This window comes from Lacerta agilis, chromosome 11 (genome assembly GCF_009819535.1).
Source record: "Lacerta agilis isolate rLacAgi1 chromosome 11, rLacAgi1.pri, whole genome shotgun sequence".
NCBI classification, from domain to species: domain Eukaryota; kingdom Metazoa; phylum Chordata; class Lepidosauria; order Squamata; family Lacertidae; genus Lacerta; species Lacerta agilis.
Genome location: NC_046322.1, coordinates 23,089,447 through 23,114,698, shown reverse-complemented (window position 1 = coordinate 23,114,698; position 25,252 = coordinate 23,089,447). Strand labels below are relative to the sequence as shown.

Sequence of the window (25,252 nt, the reverse complement as noted above, 5' to 3'; positions counted from 1 at the left end):
CATTCCGAATCACCAGTCCAGCTGCCGCATTCTGGATTAGTTGCAGTTTCCGGATCACCTTCAAAGGTAGCCCCATGTAGAGCGTGTTGCAGTAGTCCAAGCGGGAGATAACTAGAGCATGCACCAATCTGGCGAGACAGTCCATGGGCAGGTATGGTCTCCGCCTGCGTACCAGATGGAGCTGGTAGACAGCTGCCCTGGACACAGAATTGACCTGCGGCTCCATGGACAGCTGTGAGTCCAAAAAAGTTCAGGGGCAAAGTTGCCCCATTCAGGACCAGGGAGTCCCCCACACCCACCCACCCCTGTCCCCCCAAAACAGTACTTCTGTCTTGTCAATATGCAACCTCAATCTGTTAGCCGCCATCCATCCTCCAACCGCCTCCAGACACTCAGACAGGACCTTCACCACCTTCACTGGTTCTGATTTAAAAGAGAGGTAGAGCTGGGTATCATACTGCATACTGATGAACACCCAGCCCAAACCCCCAGTGTTCTGTTGTGCCAGAAGCAGTTTAGTCATGCTGGCCACATGACCCAGAAAGCTGTCGATGGACAAATGCCGGCTCCCTCGGCCTGTGGTGGAATTTGCTGCCAAGGAGTGTGGTGGAGTCTCTCTCTTTGGAGGTCTTTAAGTGGAGGCTTGACAGCCATCTGTCAGGAATGCTTTGATGGTGTTTCCTGCTTGGCAGGGAGTTGGACTGGAAGGCCCTTGTGGTCTCTTCCAACTCTATGATTCTATGATCTGCTGTGTCAGATGTTGGTTTATGCCACAAAAAGTATGTTTAAGGTGCCACAACACTGTTATTTATGAAATGAGAGACCTCTCACATTTGTATGAAGTCTTTGGTGGTCAGAAGTGGAGAATGCATGGCAAAAAGTATAGATAAATGGGTCTCGTTATATATTTCTTCCCCCATGAACACAGCCCCTTATTCTGCAAATTCACATCGGCTTGGTTTTATTTTATTTTTCTTTAAGAGCAAATTCCTATTCCTCAAGGCTTTCTGCTCCTGCAATATAACTGCGGCTAGAGACAGACAAGCCTGTGTTCTTTTGAACAGCTGAAGGTGTATGATTGGGGTATTGCGGCAGCGGCTGAGCAAACCTATTTCTTTGTTCCGGCATCACCTCTGATCAGAGAGGCTTGACTGGTTTTTGAGGCACTAGAAAAACCCTTAGCTGAAAAGCTTTGTGGAATTTTTGTGCTTTGCAATTGGGTGCCAAGTAACTCTATTGCTATTCAATCAACCTTTCTACTATACTTTTGAGAGCAGGGGTAAGGAGTCTGTGGCACTGAGGCATAGTGTCAGAATTGTAGAGTTGGAAGGGACCACAAGGGTCATCTAGTCCAACCCCCTGCAGTGCAGGAATTTTTCACCCTACGTGAGACTCAAACCCATGACCCTAAGATTAAGAATTTCATGTTCTGACTCACATTGGCCCCAGCCAGTATAGCCAATGGCCAGGGATAATGGGTTTGTGTACTCAAAACTTGGGTAGAGGGTGAGACACAGTTTCCACACCCCTGATGCAGAGCTATGTAGAGGATGGGAGTCTCATGAAAAGAATGTAACTCCCATGAGCAACATCTTTAAGGTAAAACAGATAATGAGACATGACAAATTAGTATGCACACAAATTGATTATAGAACACAACCTCATATAATAGCTATGTGTGGGTTTTATAGCTTCTTTCATTTCAGCCTGCAATTCAGCTCCTAGATGAATTGTTTTAAGCTTTACCTTATATGAATACCCATGGGGTGGGGAATTAAGCTTAATTCTACCCCACTCGAGTGCTTGTTAATATCTTCCAGATAGCATCTATCACTGTAATAGTATATTCTCTCTGTTAATTATGAATCAACTCATTATAAGAACAATGTCATTTTATGTATCCATGTAATGAATGTGGAACAGAACTCAAAAGAAGACAATTGTAAGCTACTTAGACAAGCGTCTATATAAGGCAAAGTGCTGTGATGAGTTTTGCTCTGTTTTGAGTTAACATCTTATAAAAACTTGTTCATTATGCTTATAAGCAGTGTTGAACCCTGATACATATGAAAAAGGCACATGTAGCTCGATACAGAGCTACACTGTTGCATTACATCATTTCCAAATAATAATCTAAAACTATACTAAAGCTCCTACGTTGTCAGAGATAGGCTCTCAATCGGCAAAGGCACCCTTTAATGCACGCACATAGTACCCAGCAAATTCCCTCCTTTGTAAATTCTTCTGTTATGGTATCATAAATGGTTGAGACTTTGAGTGTTATCTGCACAGCTGAGATTCTTTGTTTGCTGCTGATCTCAGTCTGGGCATGGTGATGGAAGCTGTCTTGACCCCAAACTCACTATATTTAACAACAACAGCAGCAGCAGCAGCAGCAACAACAACAACAACAACAACAGCTTCAAGGAGAATTGATGAACTAGAATTTATCAGAAAACAATGGTTCCGCTCATTTAGACCTTAAGATCATGGGATAAAGCTAATGTTAGTTCTGCTCAGAACAGACTTCTTGAAGTTGATGGGCATGACTAACGTAGGCTCATACGTTGCAGTGCAGAGCAGAACTTAGTTGGATACAACCCCATGAATTTCTTTCCCACTGCAAATGTTAAATTAACAAAAACAAAAGGAGGTAGGTTGTGTTACAATTCTAAACCATTGCTGGTTTTAGCTGTGTACCACCTCCAGTTTTGCCAGTTTCCTTTGCCTCTGACCTCTGTCACACAAGGAATCCACGTAGGGTTGCACGAGGCCCCTTCAGATCAGCCCTCAACTGAATGGCTTTGTTTTGTAGCAGAACAGCACAGCTCCCAAATCCGGAATCTATTATGATTCTGTTTGTGAAACCACCACAATTGGAATAGGGTTCATGTCTTTGAACTCCATATGCTGAGTTCCTTGGAAGAAAGGGTAGGTATTAATGTGACAGGCAAATCAATAAATATTATGTAAAGAAGCATGACACCCAAAAAAGAGCCATGAATATAAAATACGCAGTTGGAGTCCAGTGTTTCACATATTAATACACCTTCTCTCTTTTTTCTTTTTACAGGTAAGTACTCCATTCTTCTTCTTTAAGCTGACAGAAAATATATTACTTGCCTGAATTGTAACAAATGGTACAAAAGCAAGCTAGTGAACAGGAAGATGGCGTTGCCTACTCACGTAAGGATTTCAGAACAGCTTCACGATGCCCTTGTTTATTTTTGAAGGTTGGTAACAGAAAGTGACCCCTATTTTGACAGGATTTGTTAAATATAAATATAACATATAGTTGACGTTTGTGAAAGATTAACTAGTGCCTGTTGACTGCCTGTATGGAAAAGTACTGTTGCTGAGTCCTCTGTAAAAAGACCAGCCAGATTATTAGTTATAATTATAGACATGCCGGGGGTGGTGGTTTTCCATTGTCCGAATGGGATGAAGGAGAAAAATGGTTTGGGGATGTAGTGTTAACTGCATAGTGAAGAAGACCTTGGCCTTGGAATTTTTCTAATACTTGTTTTGTTGGTGATCTTGCCCCATAAATGTGCACGCACGCGCACGCACACCCCAATAATTCCAAACATTGGATTGGCTCTAGAATCAATTTTCCTGCAGTGGAACCCTGCTAACTGGACATTCCCATGGGCTGATGGAGATTTTGGTGATTTCTCCTTCCTCTTGCAGCCCCTTAACCACCAACCCCTCAAAATATGCACCAAACAGTTTTGTGACATGCACCCCACAACAGTGTGGGAGGCGGTGGCTTCAGCGGGCAGAGGAAATGGATAAAATCACTTTACCCCTCCCTCTATTGGAAAGCTCCATTTGATCCAAGTCCCCCTGGGAAAGGAAGTAGCCCTTCCAAGAACAGTCCTTCCATTTGTGGAAAAGAAAAGCCTACTGAATACAACTTGTAGAAGCTGTTTTGCGCACATTTAACTTGCATGATTTCAACTATATGCGGTTGAAGGCTGGCTGGTTTAAATCCCTTAAATTAAATGCTAAAGTGGTGCATAGAGTGGGTCTTGCTTGGGAAGCAAGGACAGGGAGCTTAAAAGCTCTTTTTTTGCTGGATTTTCCAAAACCAAAAAAGTGGTTTTCAGCCAGGAATGTTCAAAATCTGTTTCGGGGGTCTAATCTGGCCCGCCGGTTGGGTTAATTTGGCCCCCATGGCAGTTTATTTCCTGGGGTAAAACCCTCAAAAAAACCTCAACAACTTTGGTCGGTTCTTTGGTTGGCCCTCACGCATGTTCGCTTCATCAAATTTGGCCCTCTTTGAAAAAAGTTTGGACACCCCTGTTTTAAGCTTTTTGCCTTGCTTCCCAAGCTAGGCTCTCTCCTCTCACCAGGGTGTGATATGCTCCCGCAAGAACTCAAACTTGAGTATACATGTTTTAATGTATACGCGGAACCCTTGGAACCAAATCCCCACGTAAGTTGCAGTTGTACTGTATTTTACTGCCACAGCACATTGAGTTGATGCTGTCAGTCAAACAAAAGACCTCTCTCCTCCAGAGTCAGGAGGCAATTCATTCTCTACCTAATAATAAAAATAATGATGATAATACTATAAAAGACCTAACATAAAAAGACCTAGCTGTGCGTGTGCATGCAAATATTGATGTCTGTCACTGTGTGTGTATCGCAGGCAAAGGATCTCTCTCTCCCCCCCCCCCTTGGCTCATTATGTGTCTTGATTGGCAAGTGTTATGTGACTAAGGACTATGTGCCTGCTGGGATAAATTTTAAGGAGCTGCGTGATGCTGATCAAAACAGAAAAGTGGGTTTGCTACAAGGGGAAGGATTATAAAGATTATAAAGATTGTGCACTGTTCCAGCACAAAGTTTCAAACAATTGTAACTAGATGTTAATGGAGGATTCAGCACTGCCAATGAAGAGAGCAGTCCCTCTGATAACATACCAGTAATCAAGCAGTGAGTGCCACAAGGACTGTAGCCAAAACACGACCACTGAGAAGCAGGAGCACATCAGCATGCTTGTGGCAGGGAGAGAGAGAGAGACCCAGGAGTACACTAGCAGCCAAAATTGGCTCATAACAACAGCCCTTTTATTTTAGAATAATACCATAAAATAATGCCAAAAATTATTTATCATTAGAAAGATAATCTAATGCAGATTGCAATACAACAAACTGCGTTGAATCATCTTTATTATATCAAAGGTTATATCCAAATAACTAGAAAAGGAAGCACAACTGCCTTATGTAACAAGAAGCGGATTTCCTCAGCTCAAAAATGAGCAATGACAAACAGAGTGAAAAATGTTGACTGGTCATCCAGAAAGCAATGCAATAGCCCTGATCCGAACAGAAAATGTGTGGACCCGTTAGGTCAGTTGGTTAGATCATGGTGTTGATTATGCCAAGGTTGCAGGTTTGAACCCCATAGGACAGCTGCATGTTCCTGCATTGCAGGGGTTTGGACCAGATGATCCTCAGGGTCCCTTCCAGCTTTACAATTCTATGATTCAATTCTATGATCTGGGAGCAATACGCAGCTGTAGGTTAGAAAGTGAGAGAGAACGTCTTGCATCCTTCTAGGACACTCCAGATGTTTTAGATCACTGCTTCCATTTGCCTCAACTAGCACACCATGCTGCCTCAGATGGGAGTTAATTTCATCTAACTACAATATTTATAGCCCATCCTGTATTCAGAGATCTCAGGGAAAGGGACAAGGAAGCTCATTAAACATCACATTCCATGCTCATAAAAAAAACAGATAAAAATCAATTTCAGGCCATCATTGAACTGCACAGTAACCTAATCCAGCTGAATATTATTCACTCCCCAAAGGCTCGGCTAAATAGCCAGGTTTTCAGCTGATTCTAAAGATGAGCATTGTAAGTGCCGGCCAAATTTCTAGGAGGAGGGTAGTTGCGTAGGTGGGGTGCTATCAGAGAGAAAGCCAAAACATCTGGAGGGCTGATTTAGTGATATGACTTTACTGTTGTACTAAGAGCTAGTTGAGACTATAGATTATAATGTTAAGGGCTGATTTTTCAGGTCAGCAATTCAAGAATCTGGTTCCCTATGTATTTTTATGGTTGTAAGAGATATAAAAGGAAAACATTGGTTCTTGGGTGTGATGTGCAGAATGAGCCTACAGAGGGCATTGGAATCCTTTTGATGTTGTGTAATCCAGCATTCTATAGTGAAGTGGACTACTACGGTATTTTTCCACATGTTTCTCACAGAATGAATAATTTTGCTATATCCTGCTAATATGCATAAGCAATAAAAGTACACGTTATGTATCAGTGAGGCAGCTGAGAATTGGCTTGTGCTTATTGGGACGAGACATGCTGCAATTCCAGGTCTTGTTCGTGTAGTCTGCAACACAATTAATAGGAGTTACAGGTAGGTAACCGTGTTGGTCTGCCATAGTCAAAACAAAACAAAATAAAAAATTCCTTCCAGTAGCACCTTAGAGACCAACTAAGTTTGTTCTTGGTATGAGCTTTCGTGTGCATGCACACTTCATGTTTGCTACCTATTAAGATCTAGATGTCCTCAGGGTCTATAGTGGGGGTGAGGGTATCTCCCAACCTAGGTTTTTCTAGATGGTATTTCACACACACACACACACACACACACACACACACACACACCCCCTTGTAGTTAAAGAATATTTCAAGGCAAAAACTGTAAACTAAAATGTTACTTGCTAAATATTACATTCCATTCAGTACTATAGCAGGCCGCCAAAGTGATTTAAGTGTATATTTACATATAATTCAACATCCTGAACAATCCTGCAAAAATAGAATTATGAATTGGAATTATTTTTGGAAGTGTCTTCAGTTGAGAAAGATGGAGAAAGAACAGTGATTTAAAGCAGACCTTAATACCCGAAAACCCAAAAAGATACTAATAAAATTAGTGGACAAAAAGCAGAGCCAAGAATAAACCACAGAAACCTTGGCTATTGTGGAGTCACAGTATACACCAAATACATTGCAATCAGGAATGTCAGAAGTTGACTTTGTTGATGTAATAAACAAAGCCACATCTAATGACACTTCTAATTCAACTTCCCATCATAAAGAAAACCAAAATGAAGATACTGATTTAATAAGTTCTATTACAAAAACTTTTGCTAGAAAAACAAAAAACCCTCAGAAGAAGGAATAAATAAATTTCTCAAAGAAACAATTTTTTTTCCTGACAATACTGATTTTATTCTGTGAACTGCCCTGAGACTCCCAGGTATAGGGCAGTATATAAATTCTATATAATAATAATAATAATAATAATAATAATAATAATAAATATATTGCAAGAAAAAGACGTAGATTTTTTTAAAACTTTGTGAAGAAAGAGATAAGCCCATGAGTTCCTTCCTCCTTTCTCTTTTGCACATTAATTATTTGTTTCCAGGGTTTCTAAAACTACAGTTTCCCATTGTGATGAAAATAAGTGTAAGGTCCTCTGTTCATTGCTCATGAGTAAGCAGGCAAAACTCCGAGTTTCCTTTAGGAGTTTTATTGTGCAAACTATGTACAGTGCAGAGCTAATAAGTTCATGTCTGTATCAAGTGTCGTCAGAATCTGGGAATGGCCCCTTCCGGTTCTGACCCCAACAAAAGAGCTTCGGTATATGGAAACCCCACCTCCCATCCTTTCGTTTCACCCCTCGACGCCTTTGGGGCGCCGGAAGCTACGTTTCTCCTTCCTCGCCCCTTGAGCGAGAGGAGTGTGAGGGCTCTCCAGCATCCTCAGAGCCTTTTCCCTCCATACCCTGAAAAGCCTGCCCCTCCCCGCTGGAAGCCTCGCTGCTCCCTCAGCTGCCAGAGGAGGTGCTGCTGGTCAGGTGGGACCGGGGCTCTCTGTAGCATCCCGAGAGCCCTTCCACCACCTTGTACTGCGCTGGGGACAGTTCCCTGACAATAAGAAATGGTGGCTTAAGCTCTTGTCACAGTTTTAGCTTGTAAACCAGAATCAAGGTATGGTTTGCAATCCTGTTTTGTAGTCAAAGCACAGTTTCCCCACTTGGACATAATGGACAGCTGTTGTTTAAGGAACTATGCAAATCATTGATTTAAGTTACAAGGAAGGAGAGGAAAAGGGAGTGTATAAGAACAGTGCTCATTCTCAGTCTGATAAATCATGATTTATTAGGCTACAGTCACTACCTTCAAACTGGGCCTTTATCTAGACATGTTACCATGGAATGGGCAGGTGTCTGTGTAACTTTTTAAAGGCATTTATTTGTTTATTTTATTCTCTCCCACCCACCACAAAAATTCAGTAGCTTGTATTATTATTTCAATTTGTTTGCTGCTGGCAGAGAATTTTGACCCAAGGCGGCAGTGGCTGTGGTTGGACATTGCCAATAAGCAAGGGTGTGTAACAAACAAGCAATGAGTAAGATTAACCACAGTTTGTCGTACCATTTGACATTCTACAGTTAATTAAGCATAGCTTCTTTGTGGCCACACCAGATGCGGAGGGAGAAGCTTGTGAGCCCAGGAGAAAGCTAGGCTTGCCCACATCATGATGCACCAGAGTTTATTGTGATGTCCGAATGCAGCAAATGTGTCCATTGAAGGTTGTTCAAGATTAAGAAGGGTCCTCTTGGCTGATCTGACTGACTTCCAGGGAAGGTACCACTCTGAATATCAGTTTCTGGGAATCATGTATGAAGAGCACTGTTCTTCTGTAGGCTTCTCATAGGCACCTGGCTGGCCACTGTGAGAACAGGATGCTGGACTCCACGGGTCTTTGGTCTGATCCAGCTGTGCTGTTTTTATGTTGTTAACATAGTCAGTAGAATGTTCTAAAACAGCGAAATGAAGCAGTATTTAAAGATAAGAGGTAGGGGCCCCCACCAAACAAACCAACACAAAACCCATGCCCACCTGCCCCCACACCAGATGTGTAGGACAGGCAGAGATGCAGCTGGATTGGCTGCTCACATACCCATACCCTGCAGAAATCAGGGTTGAACTTCCTGCACATTAGGTGATATGCTAATGCTCAGTCCTGCTTGGTCATTATCTCCCCTCCACCCCCATGCGTCAACATTGATGGGGAGGAGGGACTACGCAACAGTCAAGTTCCTGACATAATTATGACATCAGATGGTTCACAGGTATGTGGCCCATCTGTCAAAGTTGGCCCATGACATGCAGGGAGATCCGGCCTACTTGGCAGAAAAGGTTCCCTAACTGTTTTATAGATCCTTAGAAAAATTAGAAGTTTGGTGGAGGAAGAGTGTATGACTTGGTTCTTTTATGAAACTAAGCATTATCCTGTTTACATGAAGTAAGTCCACTGCATTCATTGAGATTTACTCCCAGGCATTAGTGCTTCATTGCAACTTATTCTGACTCCCACCTTGAATCATTAGTTTTTTCCAAACAATTACCATTTTTTTACAAAATGGATCCTTGAAGTGTATCTACACAACAACAGAAATCCACATGATGGCTTTGTGTAAGTTTAACTGCAGTGTGATTTGCATTATACTGTAGATTGGCTATGCATCACCAGGACAAAAACCAACATATACAACAATACATTAAATCAGAGCTGAGGAACTTGAACTACAACATCCACCATCCTGGCATGATAGGACCTGAACATCTGGAGGGCCACAGGTTCTCTGACCTAAATGGGCACTGGTTCCTTATCCCTGGACTAACTCCTTATAAGTCAACTTTGTACTGCTAACAGCAGTGCAAAGGGAAGTGAAGTACAATACAGTGGAATAAATTTCTGCTGCTTGGAAAAGGCAAGGGGGTCCTAAAGTAGCTGGGCTATAGATCAGATTAATCTTTCCACGCTTAGAATTATGAAAGCCCAGTTTGCTCATTCCTCACAATACCTTCCCAAACATTTGCATGGCCAGATAATGTACAAATGTTTGTATAGCATTTAGGCAAGTACTCTCCCTCTTTATCAGCTATATTTCTGGACGACGTAAATTATTGATAGGCAAGCCTCATCAACAGGTCCTTTATAAGTAGTCATCTTCATCATTTTCTCAGGGTACAAAAACATCACATGCTGAAAGGCATAGTAGAAGATGTACTAACTGAAGCTGTTAACAAAGAATTCACTTCTGATGAGCTTGCAGGCAATGCGATGCCATGTTGGTAGATCAGAACATTGGGTAAAGTTAGATTGAAGCACTGGAAATGTCTCTATAGTGACAGAAGTCTAGGTAACAAAATTGTACTAGTAGTTTTACAGGGCAAAAGACTCAGATCCCAACATCCAGTCCTTGAGAGGCATTTTGGTTCTGGCATTAGTTTAAGTGTCATGGGAAAACTCTTGTTTAGGAATTAGTTATTATCTGTTGTTGTCTTGAATGGTCTGCTTTTTATGACGATGTTTATTTTTGTTGCAACGTTTTACTGTTTTCAGTCTTGCAAGCCGTGTAGCATTTCCACAGGGAGAAAAATTGTGGAGTAAAAAAAAATGACATATCTGGTCAAAGCATTGCTATAATACTTTTCATAGATTTAGGCTGCCATCCTATAGACACTTGGGAGTACGTCTATCTGAACTGAGTAGACATGAGTACGACTGCACTTTTAGACATTTGCCTCAAAATTATCTGTCCTCTGGGGAATTGTTTGCCTGGGCTATATTCAAAATTAACAATTTATAGGTAGAAATCCTTTTTTCCTGTTACTAACCTTCCTGTTAACTGGATGGTGGATGGAGGATTAGTAATAGGAGAAAAGGATGTCAAGCCATCAATTGTTAATTCTGAACACAGCCCAGATGAGTAATGTGTAAAAACATGCATACATATTTTGTTTCCATCCATATCCATGGTATCCTAAATTAAGAAGTAAAACCATGGAAGCTGATATTGCATGAAGGAAAGAAAGGGACAGCGTGTATACTTAAAAATGAGACAGCCAGTCTCCACAGAGAATGCAAATTAAATTTTCAACAGTTGATACACCATGTGCCACAAAAACTATATACATTAACAATAGGTGGTGCCCACCTAACATTTCTAAAATGTCTTTATTTTGCCTATTCAGTGAGAAGCATTTGTGCTACAATCCAGATATTATTCTAAACTTAGCAGCAACAGCTGATACTCACACATTATATTCACCTAGGAAAATGAATAAACACAATTGTTCTGCTATGGAGCTCCAGCAATATGCTGCCCATGTATTTTAATGGGTAACATTATATACAATGGCAGCAATGGGCTGAAATCATTTTAACTTTTTCTCTTTGAAATGGCTCTGTTGTATAAGTCTGGTAGTTTTATGTGTGATACATACACATCCTCCCCCCTTTAAATTTAGTTACATTTTAAAAGGATCTTTGTAATTTAAGAAAGAGTCCATAATACTTGCTAGATAATTAAAAATCATAATCATTAAAGCAACTTCTCCACTAAAGAAATGAAGAAGAAACCGTGGGCATCAACAGTCACAAAGCAGTCCTATTTACAATCAAGAAAATGCAAAATGTATGCACAAAACACCCAAGACCTCCTCAGTTCAAATAATTCAATGAAAACCTTGATTCCTTACATAAAATTTATTATTCGCTAAATAGTTTAGAGGAAACCTGTGATGGAATGATTGTCCTGTTGCCCTTGGCCTCTCCAAACAGGCATTTTAATATGGATTTATCCTTAACGCAATAATAATGCCTTTGTGGTGGATTTATTTTATTTTGTTAATGCTTCTCCAATGTTTCCCAAAGCTGCCACATCACTGCTGTCCAGAGGGACTCTAGCAAAGTGAAAGGGGGAGAAAAAGAAACTGGACATCCATGGTATAAAAAGTTACAGAACAGCAGCAAGATGTTATGAGATATTCTCAGACTGGAAACAAAGCAGACGTGAATAGTGCAGAAAGTGGGATTGTGTGTGACTGCTCCAATAGTATCAGCAGCTCAAATCATCATGAATAGTCATCAAAAAGGGTGTCTGGGTGGGCCCCTTCCCGTTTGCTGATAAGTGTATAAGGCAAAATGGCAAATGCAAGGAATCAGCATATTCATTGCTCCTGCTGGACTAGATTGGCACCTTTTGCTATTCAAACCATGCAGATCATTGGCTCAGCCAGGTCACCAATGACTCTGCATGACTGTATTTAAGCCTATTTTGGCACAAGCAATATGCTTCTCTTCTGTGGAAGTGAGGCCCTCCTAATCGCCTGCCTTTTTTGATGGGGGAGGGGGTTGACCAGCAGGAATGGGTGAGTAGCAACAGGGATAGTATTAACCACATGCGGGACACAGGTGGTGCTGTGGTCTAAACCACTGAGGCTCTTGGGCTTGCCAGTCGGAAGGTCGGTGGTTCGAATCCCTGCAATGGAGTGAGCTCCTGTTTTTCTGTCCCAGCTCCTGCCAACCTAGCAGTTCGAAAGCACGCCTGTGCAAGTAGATAAATAGGTACTGCTGTGGCAGGAAGGTAAACAGTGTTTCCATGCACTCTGGCTTCCGTCATGGTGTTTTGTTGTGCCAGAAGTGGTTTAGTCATGCTGGCCACATGACCCAGAAAACTGTCTGCAGACAAACACCAGCTCCCTTGACCTGAAAGTGAGATGAGCACCGCAACCCCATAGTTGCCTTTGACTGGATGTAACTGTCCAGGGGTCCTTTACCTTTACTTTTACCTTTAGTATTTACCACATTTTGAGTTGTGGTCATCTCAGAGGGGATTGGATTGATTTTTAATAAGACCACTCTTCTTGACGCTCAAATTTCAAGGTAATTTGGCACCATCTCTGCTTGCTTTACATGGGAACTTTTAGTTATGGGACTGGCCTGGCAAGAAGAGCTCTGCTGGATTAGTCCAAAGGCCCATCTAGTCCAGCATCCTTTTTCTCAGTGGCCAGCTGGATGCCCATGGGAAGCCCAGAAGCAGGACAGAAGCACAACAGCACTGTCCCACTGCTGCCCCCCCGAATTAGTATTCAGAGGCATGTTGTCTCTGGTCATGGAGGTAGCATTTAGCCATCATGGCTAATAGACATGGATAGCTTTATCCTACATGGATTTGTCAAATTCCTTTTTAACGTCACCTAGGTTAATGGCCATCACCACATCATGTGGAAGCCTCCATGTTAAAGTAAGCAAAAGCAAGCAGCTTGATGCAGATTTAAAATAGTTTAATTGCTAGAACATCTCTTCAGAAGATGCCTCAGAGGCACAGCCATTGTTCCCTTTTGCCAGACAGTGTTACCCAGTTGGGGACTTAATTCAATAAAAACCCTGAAGACCCAAGTTCACATTCTCTGTACAGATTTTCCATCACAAAGAGCCCCCGTATCCTGTTGCTATTAGGCTTAACAGTACTTTGCTAACCAAACCGGAACATTGGCTCATGAGCCTGCTCAGATACCCATTGGCATTGCTAAGCAGTGGTGAATCTGTATGTCCATTTTCTCTTGAGGTGACTTTGAGCATCTGTGTCTGTTATCATGAGCAAATGCTGAGCATTACTATGTAGATGACCCTGAAATTGTGTGCTGAAATGATTGTGGAGAAAGACACACACTTTATATATTGTTTGGGGAATAATATGAAAAATGCAAGGGAACCATGTACGAGGAAGCAAGTATAGATAAGCTGCAAAACGTGTTTTATTTTTTCCACTGTTGAGTGAATATTTAGGATTGATTTATAATACCTTTTTTTGAAGAAGAAGCTGAAGAAGGAGCTAACTTCAAGTCAGATTAGCTTTTTTATTTTCTTTTATCTTTGGGGCAATGTGACTAGTTTTCCTAAAATAAAGGCTGGTCACATCCATGTCAATTTTCCAGCCTGCAGTATGTGCAGCTGGAGAGGATCATTTTTTTTAATTCTGGTTCTTGTACAACCAACACAAATGTTTGGCACCTCTCCTGTCTTGTTATTTCAGTGCTGTCGCCTCCTGCCCCCAACAACTTTCCAAAGCAACTCCCATTGGAACATAAGCAGACTGTTGAATCAGACCAGTTAAAGGTCAACCTAGCCTGTTTCCCGCAGTGACCAATCAGATGCTTATAGGAAGCCCACAAGCAGGGCAGGGAGACAATAGCTCTCCACCACTGTTGCTTTCCAGCAACTGGTATAAAGTGATATGTTGCCTCTGAAACTGGAGGTTCTGCTGAGCCTTTATTCATTTATTTCTAAGGGGCATGCATAGATATTAAAACGCGTACAGTGGATAAGATAAAAATCAATAATAAAAACAGCTTCCTTTAAAATGTCTGGTGAAATGGAAAAGTCTTGAGCATCTGAAGTTCAACAGGGACACATTATTTCACACCAGCCTCCTAGGACTGAAGTTCTAATAATTCAGACCTGCAGGGCTTGCTCTTGTATATAGGAAAGCTCCTTATATTTACAGCAGGAGCCCATGAAGTGAAAAGCTTCCAGCTCAAAATTTACAGCTGTCAAAATTGAGAAGAGGCTCCACGCAGGTGCCTGTAGCAGCTTTTCCAGCCACTGGCTGGGATAGACTTCATACAATGTGGAGCCTTATTCACAAGCTCCAGCGTCCACTAGGCATTTGCTATAGTCTTGCCTTTTAAAATCTAATCTAGGCATCTTGCTTTTAGTTTGCTAGCTGCTGAGTTGTGTCCATGCAATGCCTTATTGTTGTTTTTACTATAAATATTAGCTTCTGAGTTTACGTACAATATGAGATAACTGTATCATTTGTTTTCAGCATATGTGCACGGTGTAGACATGTTGCAGAGAACTACAGTTGGCCCCAACTCCCTGACCAGTTTGTGTTGCGTGCATGTCACAGGGGAAATATATGTCACCCTTTCGCACATTAATATGGTGAAGCCAGATAGATGAGCTTGCTTCTCCAGAAATGTGAAGCAGCCCTAATATATCATCTGCAGTTTTACTGTTCGCCATAGCTTTTGCATGTAGATGGACTGAGCTGAATTTTCAAAAGAGATCTGAAGAAGAGATTTGCAAGAAAAAGCACTGATGAATTTGAATAAGTGATTTCTCTTTCACCGGGGGAGAGCGTCATCTGAGTATAAATAGTCCATCTCGGCCACCTATTGCTGCACTGTAATTGCAGGGAGCGAGTTTTTAGAGGCTGCATTTGCAGCAGAGCAAGCTGTGCTCAATGTCTGTTGGAAGTGGGGGAGTGGAACTAAGCTCCCGGGAAGCTTTCCATTTTATCGGTTCAACCCGATTGCAACTCGACTCTGAATAAATGCAAGCCACTACCTGTCCATCAAGGTGAATGCAGCAGCCGGAAAGACCAGGACCTTTTACATTCCAGGCAGCCAGAGCACAAAGCTACACCTGAGCTGCCCACTGGAGTTGAATCCATTTCCTCAGATTTCCCAGGAATGTTTCCGTTTTGCCTTTAGCTTTCCTTTACAGCTTGTACCTGGATAAAATGAGTTTGCCATCCAGCTGTGAGCACCTGACTCTGGAGAAGGTGGCCAGGTTTCGAAGTGCCTTCATTCACGGATCACCCTATGCTATTAACAAGCCAATTGATATTAAACAGCAAAGGAGACGGTAACTTGGCTTTTTTTCCTGTTATTTTTAGCAAAATGACACACACACCTTCCTCCTCTTCAGTTTACTGCTTTGTAATCTCTAGTTCCAGGGACAGGAACGGGGGACTGTGTGTATTTGTGAAGAGAGGCATTGTAGCTATCTCTACTGCATATATTCCTTGATTTCTTTTAAAAGCTGGAATTGAAAGTGTATGTGGTTTGAGAAAACAGCAAAAACAAAAACAAAAAACCCCTCTGTTTTAAATGCACGGGGGTGGTAGTTCTGCTCAAAGTAAATACAAACGATAGGTGCAATCTGGCCATCAGGTATGTGATACTGCTTTGAATGGGATTTATGCATCAGTAATAGGAAAAGAGTTGTAGACAAATGTAATAACTGGTCATTGCTCTCACTCATTGTGCTCACTCGTCAGCTTCTTTAATGTGTATTTTTAAAGTAAAGGGAGCATTGCCAGGAACCTAGGAGCTGCACAACTAATTCAGCATGCCCCAAGAAGGCTTTTGGCATAGGATTAATTTTGAAATAGAAGATACTCTTAAAAGTACTTTGTGATGAATCATTATTATTATTATTACTACTACTATTAGCAGCATTGTTATCACTGTTGTTGGTGCACAAGGCACTTTTCAGTTATGTTAGTGGCATAGGCAGGTCCTGGCTGCCAACAGCCTTGCAATGTAAATCAGACTGTGATATAATAAGGGGTGTGAACGCATGCATGCCTTGTTCAAAGACACGATGGAAGCAGGAGAGTCGCCAAAGTTGGGTCCACCTGTAGCTATTGTTTCTTGGCCCAGAAATATAAAAATGAAGTCTCCTGTCAAGCAGAAGAATGAGGTAGAAGATGCAAGTCCAAATCAATGAGTCCAATAAATCTATGAGTGTGCTTTGTGCTGTTCTTGGGTCTGAGGAGTATGCCCCACTGAACTCAGAGGCACTTTAATAAGACCCATGTAGTCTGGTGAGAAGCCCCCGCCCTTCCTGGAAATGGCAATAGGAAATACACAAGTTTGCAATACTGTAGCATGCTGTTTTCTTATGCATTGTCTTCCTGTCGTGTGCTTTGTACCTTGCAAATTGTCTATAGGACAAGGGCACTCCTTCCCGACATCACTGCTGAATTCACATCAATTTTGGGAGTGGGTTTACCTTTTTTCCTTTTTAGAAAACCAAGCCAGGCATGCTCCCCTCTTTGGAGTTCTAACTTCAAGGCAGGGATGAAGAACCCCAGCCATTACAGCCAATGGTCAGGGATAATGGGAGTTGTAGTCTAGCAACTGCAGGTTTAAGGTGTGCTTTAAGCTGTGTACTCCTAAAAAGGAGTTCATGGAGAAACACTTTTGCAAAGAGGTCTGCGTAAGGCCACGGGAACCTGCAAGGTGTTCTACAGAGGTTTTCAGGTTACAGTTTTCAACAGCTCCAACCAGGATGGCTAATGGTCAGGGATAGCATGAGTCCAACAGTATGTCAAGATCACTATGTTGGCTACCCCTCCTGTTAGGGATTTTGTAGGTAGGTTTGTGCAGTGTCAAAGAAAGAAGAGCTGTAGGAGAGCCATGCATGATCAGACAAAAGGTCTGTCTAGTCCAGCACTCTTCTAATTTCCAATGGTGCCTTGCTAGGTGTTTCCAGTAAGCCTAGAAGCAAGGCAAGTTAACCTCCCCATGCCACATCTGCTCTTCAAACACTGAGGTTCCGGCTAGCTATCAATGACCAGTGGTGTGGTTGTTAGAGTTTCAGGCTAGGACCTTTGAGACCAGAGTTCAAATCCCTGCTCAGTCATGAAGCTCAATGTGGCCAATTCCATTTCTCAGCCTAACCTACCTCACAGGGTTGTTGTGAGAATAAGATGGAATCATCAAATCATAGAATTATTGGAAGGGACCACAGGGGTTATCTAGTCCAACGCCCTGCAGTGCAGGGATATCCCCCCCCCCAAATGTGGGGCTTGAACCCGCAATCCTGAGATTAAGAGTCTCATGCTGTACTGAGCTATGGAAAGTGGAGAGAACCATGTTCACCACCTTTAGCTCCTTGGGGAAAAGGTGGGATCGAAATGTAGATAATAATTAAAATACGCAATACTTTATAATAAAAATGTCCATTGGTAAACATAACCTCCATGATTTTTTCTAATCCCTCTATTAAGCCACCTAAGCCAGTGATTGCCATTAATGGTAATGAATTCTCTAGTTGGCTATGTGTTGTTTGAAATAGTGCCTCCTTTGTCCCGTTTGTTTAAAATTTCATACACTGCATTCTCTGCCAAAGACATGCTACTCAAAGGCACCGTACAACATAGCAGAATCAAATGCAATAAAAACATCCCAAAGACACAATAAAAATAGAAGTCAGCCAGCATAAAGCACAGCTAAAAAGATCCCAGCAGAGGGAAACCACTTTTGAAACCATTAACCAAAATGTATTCTGGAAGAGCTATATATGTACTAGTCTTCTGGCATTTAGTACCCAGCTGGGCTTCCCTTGGCAAAGTGTACCATGATGTAGGTGCCACCAGGAAGAAGGCATAGCTCCAAATCCTCGCAGTTGTTACTTCTGGAATAAAAAAAGAGTAAAAAATCCTCAGAAAGCCAGCAGAGGAATGGGACTCACCTTTCTGGGGTGAAAGTAGGTGGCAAAATTAGCATTCAAAATGGCAGCTGGGTCTGATACTGAGAAGGGAGGCAGCAGGAATGAGATCAGTGACAGAGGGTGTGGGAGGAACAGAGTGGAACCGGAACTCGTAGCAAGGGAGATACAGTATTCTGTTCAATTGTAATTACCCGCTGATAGCTGTAGAGCTGGCATTTTTCATTTGGTTCATATCATCCGCTTTGGCTTTCTTTGATGACCTCAGTGTCTGTGGCTATGTAGAAACAGCACTCAGACCCTTGCCAAGCGTATTCATTGCTTAGGAATGTTTTGTGATAAGACCATTCCCTGTTGAAATATAGATCAAAATGCTTTGGCCTCAGAGTTCTACCCAAATACTCTGTTTTGTTCATTGAGGGTTTTTTAAAGTTGCAAAAAGTGGAAGCTCTTCAAAATAGGGGTTCCATGAATATAAGGAGTGATCAGAGATCTGGATTGACACTCCAGAAGGAATTCAGTGTAGTTTTCAAAAAATTGCTACTGTTCCAGCTTGATGTGTCCATATCAGACAACTTCAAGATTTTAGGGTGTATTAAGATACTAGATTTTCTGTCTTAGAATCATAGAATTGTAGAGTTGGAAGAAACCCTGATGGTCATTTGGCACAAGACCCCGCAGTGCAGGAATCTCAACTAAAGCATCCATGACAGATGGCTGTCCAACCTCTGTGTAATCATATTGGTTTTCCTCCTCTGCACTTGTTCCAGCTTTTCAATATCCTTCTTAGTTTGTGACACCCAGAACTGGACACAGTATTCCAAGTGTGGTCTGACCAAGGCAGAATAGAGTGGTAGTATTACTTGATTTAGATGCTATACCTCTGCGGATGCAGCCTAGAATAATGTTAGCTTTTTTTGCTTCTGCATCTCACTGTTGACTCACGTTAAGCTTGTGGTCTACTAAGATCCCTAGATCCTTTTCACATGTACTGCTGGCAAGCCAGCCCCCGCCCCCCCATCTTATATCTGTGCAGCTGGTTCTTCCTACCTAAGTGCAGAACCTTGCATTTGTCCCTGTTGAAATTCATTTTGTTAGTTTGGGTCCAGTTCTCCAATCTGCTAAGGTAATATTGAATACCAGTTCTGTCTTCTGTGACATTGGCTACCCTTTGAAAGTTGCCCTCCTCCGTATTAAAACAATTAATGCAGATAAATGAAAATGCAGTCACATTAGCAACTTCTTGTATATTATGAGCATCATTTTTAGTCCAGCATCATGCTACAACTTGTCCTTCCTCTCATTATTGTTGAAATAGCGAGTCACACTACTTTTTTTTTTTAACCCACTCTCAGTAACATTTAAGGTTAGAGGATGTGTGTGGTGGACCTGTGTAAATACTGCCCAAGTTGAGGCAATATTGGTCAGGGCTTTTTCAAGTTTAGAGAGGGTGCTTGACAATATTATTATTATTATTATTATTATTATTATTATTATTATTATTATTATTATTATTATTTATTTCAACCCCGCCCATCTGGCTGAGTTTCCCCAGCCACTCTGGGCAGCTTCCAACGAAAGATTAAAAATACATTAAAACATCAGTCATTAAAAACTTCCCTAAACAGGGCTGCCTTCAGATGTCTTCTAAATGTCATATACCGTATTTTTCGCTCCATAGGACTCACCGGACCATAGGGTGCACCTCATTTTTAGAGGAGGAAACAAGAAAAAAAAATATTTTTCTGGTTTTCCTCCTCTAAAAGCCCTGTTTTTTTGTTTTTTTGTTTTTTGAGAATCAGCTAAAAGTTTTGCAGCTTTTTTGCAAAGGGAAAAGCCCTGGCTTTTTTGACATCTGATGGGAGGGCGTTCTGCAGGGCGGGTGCCACTACCAAGAAGGCCCTCTGCTGGTTCCCTGTAACTTCGCTTCTTGCAGTGAGGGAACCACCAGAAGGCCCTCGGCGCTGGACCTCAGTGCCCGGGTTCAACGGTGGGGGTGGAGACACCCCTTCAGGTATACAGGACCTGGTAAATTGTCCTCTGATGGATGGCCCCCCTCCCCAAGTCTGTGAACCCAGCAATGGATTCGCATGATAGTGGTGACAGGCAGCAGCAGCAGCTTCCACTCAGGGCGGAACCCAGGCGCTACTGCCGTTTTAAATTCCCACTTCACTGGGAGGGGGCAGAGCACATGGCACTAGAGCCTTGGCAGCCGACCAAGGCTTGCCCTCTGATGATGCCAGCATGTGGACAGAGTGCCACAGCCACATTTCAGGCTAAGTGGCCTGAAAAGGCTTGAGCATGAAGAGCAGCCTTTTAGTTTTATTCCCTTTTAAAATGTGAAAGTGCTGCCGAATTAACAGCAGACTTTCAGAGAAAAGGCCCTGGATACAGTCAGCATTATTTCATGCCATCAGTCTGCTCATTGTCTTGCCCAAATGGTAGCTATGGAAATGAATCAACAGTAATGGCCTGTCAGTGGGAGCTAGGACCCAAACTATGGCGTGTCTATTAGCTGTGCCTTAGTGCCTCTAAAAATAGAAGAGATAACAAATGGGGCCCAACATACTTCCAGCATGTGCCTGAGCTTGTACATCATGTTCTGAGAAATAAAAATTAAAAAATGGAAGCTCTCAATGACATCAATACAGTTGATTAGAAACAGATTGGGGGAGCTTGTGTTGTTCCAATACAAGTGCCCTGCTTTTCCCCAAAACCCCTCTTAGTTTATTAGCTGCAGGGGTGGATATTTCATATCTTCTCTTGACAGCTATACTGCCTTGTCTTTACCAGCTTTCTTTAGGGGAATGGTAGGAATGGTAGGAATTTAGGGAAAAAATGGTGATGATGATGATTTTATTTGTACCCCACCCATCTGACTAGGTTGCCCCAGGCGCTCTAGGAGGCTTCCTATATAAAAACATAATTAAACATTTTTTAAAAAAACATCTCTTGTACTAAACAGGACTGGTCCTACTGTTAGGCAGAGTGAGGCAGTCACCTCAGGCAACTGATTTTGATTGTTACTAAAGGGCAGCAAATGCTCCATTATTTAGCTTATTACCATTACATTTTTACAAGTCACTCGTGGGATTTTTCTGCCTCAGGTACAAAAATAATTTTGCCTTGGCTACTAAGCACCTTTACTTGCTTGGGAGGGAGAACCATTCGCCGCTGTGCCTCAGGCAGCAAAATGCCTTGAGCCATCCTTGAATGCTGGAAATACAACTCTTTACCCTGGCTTTTGATGCCTCGGGTGTATATTTTTAGGACCCAGTTTGTTTTTCTTGTGGTGTGTGCAGTTCATTATATTTGAGAAATTAACAAAATATATTGACATACATCATCAAAGTCATCATGACCAGTTTATTTATATGTCGCCTTTCCGCGAAAAAGGGGGAAAGAAATCATGCTCAAAGTGGTCTAAAACAAGGAGAACAGCAGTGCACCTCAAAGTCAACAAGCACAAAGATCGTTTCAGAATAATGGGAATACTAAAACAGCAACATACCAAACAACAGCATCTTGATACTGTAAATGCAACAATGTTATACCTCCTGGCAATACAAAAAATAGCAAGTTAGAAGGAAAATGTTTTTGTTCTATGCCATTGAGAGCCAGTGTATATTATCTGGAGCAGAGCGGTTGTCTCATGTTGCACCAGATAGCTATTTTTTTAAATTAAATATTTATTGCCCACTTTTAAAATTCAGTAACAGTCCCAAAGTGTGCAAGAATAATAATATACTCTCTCTCCATATTGAACAGAATAATTAAAATCACAAAAGTAGGAGACTGAAATGGCTAAAGAACTAAAAACACAGAGGAAGCAGTTAAAACAACAGATTTAAACTACAGTGGTGCCCCACTAGACAAATGCCTCGCTAGACGAAAAACTCGCTAGACGAACGGCATTTGTCTAGCGGAAGCTGCCCTGCAAGACGAAAAAGTCAATGGGGCTGCTTCGCAAGACGAAAGTTGTTGTTTTTTTTGTGCGAAAACCTCTGCGCTCCATTGCCGCTTCGCTAGACGAATAATTCTCTCTACGAAAAAACTCGTAGAACGAATTATTTTCGTCTAGCGGGGCACCACTGTACCCAGTTTTATAAGCCGTTGGGTCATTCTGTAAAAAGGGTACTGAAGTGCTTGGGCAAGCAGAAAGTTCATACCGTGGCGACTAAAGCTTAATAACGAGGGTGCTTGATGAATCTTCTCAAGAGGAATGTGTCACCTAGAAAAGTCCATTTCCTTGCTGCTGCTCCAAAGATGGAAGCCCTCAGAGGAGGTAAAGGGTAAAGGACCCCTGGACAGTTACGTCCAGTCAAAGGCGACTATGGGGTGCAGTGCTCATTTCGCTTCAGGCCGAGGGAGCTGGCGTTTGTCCACAGACAGCTTTGCAGGTCATGTGGCCAGCATGACTAAACCGCTAATGACACGTGGAGGACTGTGACGAGTGCCAGAGCACATGGAAACGCCATTTACCTTCCTGTCGCAGTGGTGTCTATTTATCTACTTGTACTGGCGTGCTTTTGAACTGCTAGGTTGGCAGTAGCTGGGACAGAGCAATGGGAGCTCACCCCGTCATGTGGATTCAAACTGCTGACCTTCTGATCGACAAGCCCAAGAGGCTCTGTGGTTTAGACCACAGTGCCACCCACATCAGAGGAGGAGATGTGATGAAAATCTCAATTCTCACACAAATTTGTGTGGAAAAAGCCATGTGTGTCTGCATCTTCCAATCACACCTGGGCCTTGTCAGCATTACCCCAGCCATGTTGGAGATGCCTACCCATGAGCAGTTCCTATGCAGCAACACAGGAGCAATGTTTAAATTGCTCATAGCATGTTGGCTGATTGCATGGGACTTTCCCATGAAATTCGCACCTTGAAATGACGGTTCAGCGAGGGAAAAGTCCTGTGATTGACCCTTTCCCATTTTGTTGGGATGTTGAAACATGACTCCTGAGTGATGCGGGAGCTTCTCACAGAAAAACAACTCCCACACAGCTAGGGTAACATTTAAAAGGCCCTATTGTTAGAACAGGTTGTATGATTATGTACCACGCTTGCTGCAACCAAACAGTGAGGAAGCAGCAGCAACAATACCATGCTGCCAAAGGTAATGTGGGCCTCTTAGTTTTGTAGCCAAGCCATATCCCTTCCTTTAGTTGTTGTGAAGGCAGCATCTTCTGCGTGGTAAATGTGGCACAGCTGAATCACTTCAGCCTGCTTGTGTTTCAGATGAATTACCCTAGTTGCTACTTGACTTCTTCGGAATGGTGGGCCCTCTCCATGAGCTTTAGATTGGGCTGCCGTTGTTCTCCTAAGGTGGCCACTTCTGCATAGGCAAAGAAGTGGAAATACAACACATAAAAAGGATCAAGAGGTGATAGGTTTGCGTATAAACTGAGGCTGGATCCTGATAAGATGGAGATTCTGTGCGTGGGTTGTTCCTGGGTCTGGGAATTAGTTGTAAACCCTGTTCTTGGAGGGCTTGCACTCCTGCCTGAAGGAACTGGCTCACAGTCTGAGTGTACTCTTGGGTTCCAACTTATCACTGCAGTCTCAAGTGGCTTCTGTATCCAGGAGTACATCTGCCCAGCTTAGATTGGTTCACCAGCCATGGGTATTCCTTGGCCTCAGTTGTTCATGCTTTGGTGACCTCTCGCCTGTATTGCTGTAATGTGCTGCATGTGGGGCTGCTGCTAGTGTAGAATGTGGCTTCTAGTTTCCTTGAATGGTTGGATGCAGCTCAGTGGGACCATGAGTCACTGTCCTAGCTGCCAGAGAGGTACTTGGCCCTGGTCAAGTAATTACTTGAACTTAGGTCTTGTATTAGGCATGCAAGGCTTAAGACAGCTTGGGATCCAAGTACCGGTACCTAGAAGAGTGCCTTCCCTATCAGGGAAGGCATTGTTGGTAGAGACACCACTGGGGGTTGCCCATTTGGTGGATACTCATGACAGGACCTTCTCGGTGGTGGTCCCCTAATTGTGAAACATCCTCCTTAGAGAGGTGCATCTGTCTCCCTCATTATTAACATTTAGGAGAAACTTTAAAACATTTCTGTTTATTCAGGCATTTGATGGTTGAAAGTTCTGTCTCTGGCAGCCCTGAAATTATTGGTTTGAGAGTTTTTAGGGGTTTTTATTTGTTTTTAGAAGGTTCCTTTTAACTGTTTTAAGTTTCTAATTGTGTTGCCTTAGTATTGCTATGTTTGCCACCTGGGGCTCCTTTGGAGGAAGATGCAATATATATATTTAACTACCTGGCCCGGCCACGTGTTGCTGTGGTTTTTTTGTTTGGTTTTTTTGCTTTTTAACTTTCTCCTGACCCCAAGAATATTCTGGAAGCTCCTGTTTTCATTCTTCCCTGTCCCTTTAGAGCAGGGGTCAGCAACCTTTTTCACCCGTGGGCCGGTCCTATTTCCGTCAGACCATGTGGTAGGCTGGACTATTTTTTTGGGGGGGGGGGAATGAACTAATTCCTATGCCCCACAAATAACCCAGAGATGCATTTTACATAAAAGAACACATTCTACTCATGTAAAAACACCAGGCAGGCCCCACAAATAACCCAGAGATGCATTTTAAATAAAAGGACACATTCTACTCATGTAAAAACACACCGATTCCCATTACATAAAAGAACACATTCTACTCATGTAAAAACAGCATGGCGGCCATTTTAAGTGAGGGCACTGGGGACCTTAAAGAGCATTCTCCCCCACCCTAGTCCCAAAATTACACACCCCAGCGACACAATCCCTTCACAGCTGGTCTTACTCAGTGCGACCTCTCAGGCATGCCTCCTGCTCCGTCTTTTATTTTTTTCTCGGCGCATGCAAAGCTGTGGTGGCCATTTTAGGTGAGGGCACTAGGGGCCACCCCCACCCCACCCCACCCCCACCAAAAGCACATTCGCCTGTGCCACGTTTCCACTGAGCGGTTTGTGTCAGAAAGTCCTCAGATGCTTACAGATGGCACTTATAAAATGGTGGACAGGGCATTGTTGCTCTGGCCAGGTCTGATGATGTCGACGGGCGATCCGCCTTTCTATTGGATGCTGTTGGAATCTTCATTCCTTTTGCTGGTGAGGTATAATAGGCACGCCTTATTTTTTGCCTTTATTCTATATTTTAGGCATGACAGGTGTGGGTTTTTTTGAATT

The 25,252-nt window shown here is 42.5% G+C and overlaps 1 protein-coding gene across 6 annotated transcripts in view; it reads left to right on the top strand.

Annotated features, from left to right (window-relative positions):
- PDE4D (phosphodiesterase 4D) overlaps positions 1-25,252 on the top strand; it is a 622,016-nt gene that overhangs the window by 397,223 nt on the left and 199,541 nt on the right. Inside the window, exon 1 of one of the 6 annotated variants that reach the window (XM_033163810.1) lies at positions 15,256-15,490. The exons of the other annotated variants lie outside the window; for them this stretch is intronic. Coding sequence (XP_033019701.1) covers positions 15,366-15,490 — 125 coding nt within the window. The 5' untranslated portion in view covers positions 15,256-15,365. Of the gene's footprint in view, positions 1-15,255; positions 15,491-25,252 lie in introns of those variants that run through there. 6 annotated transcript variants of the gene reach the window in all.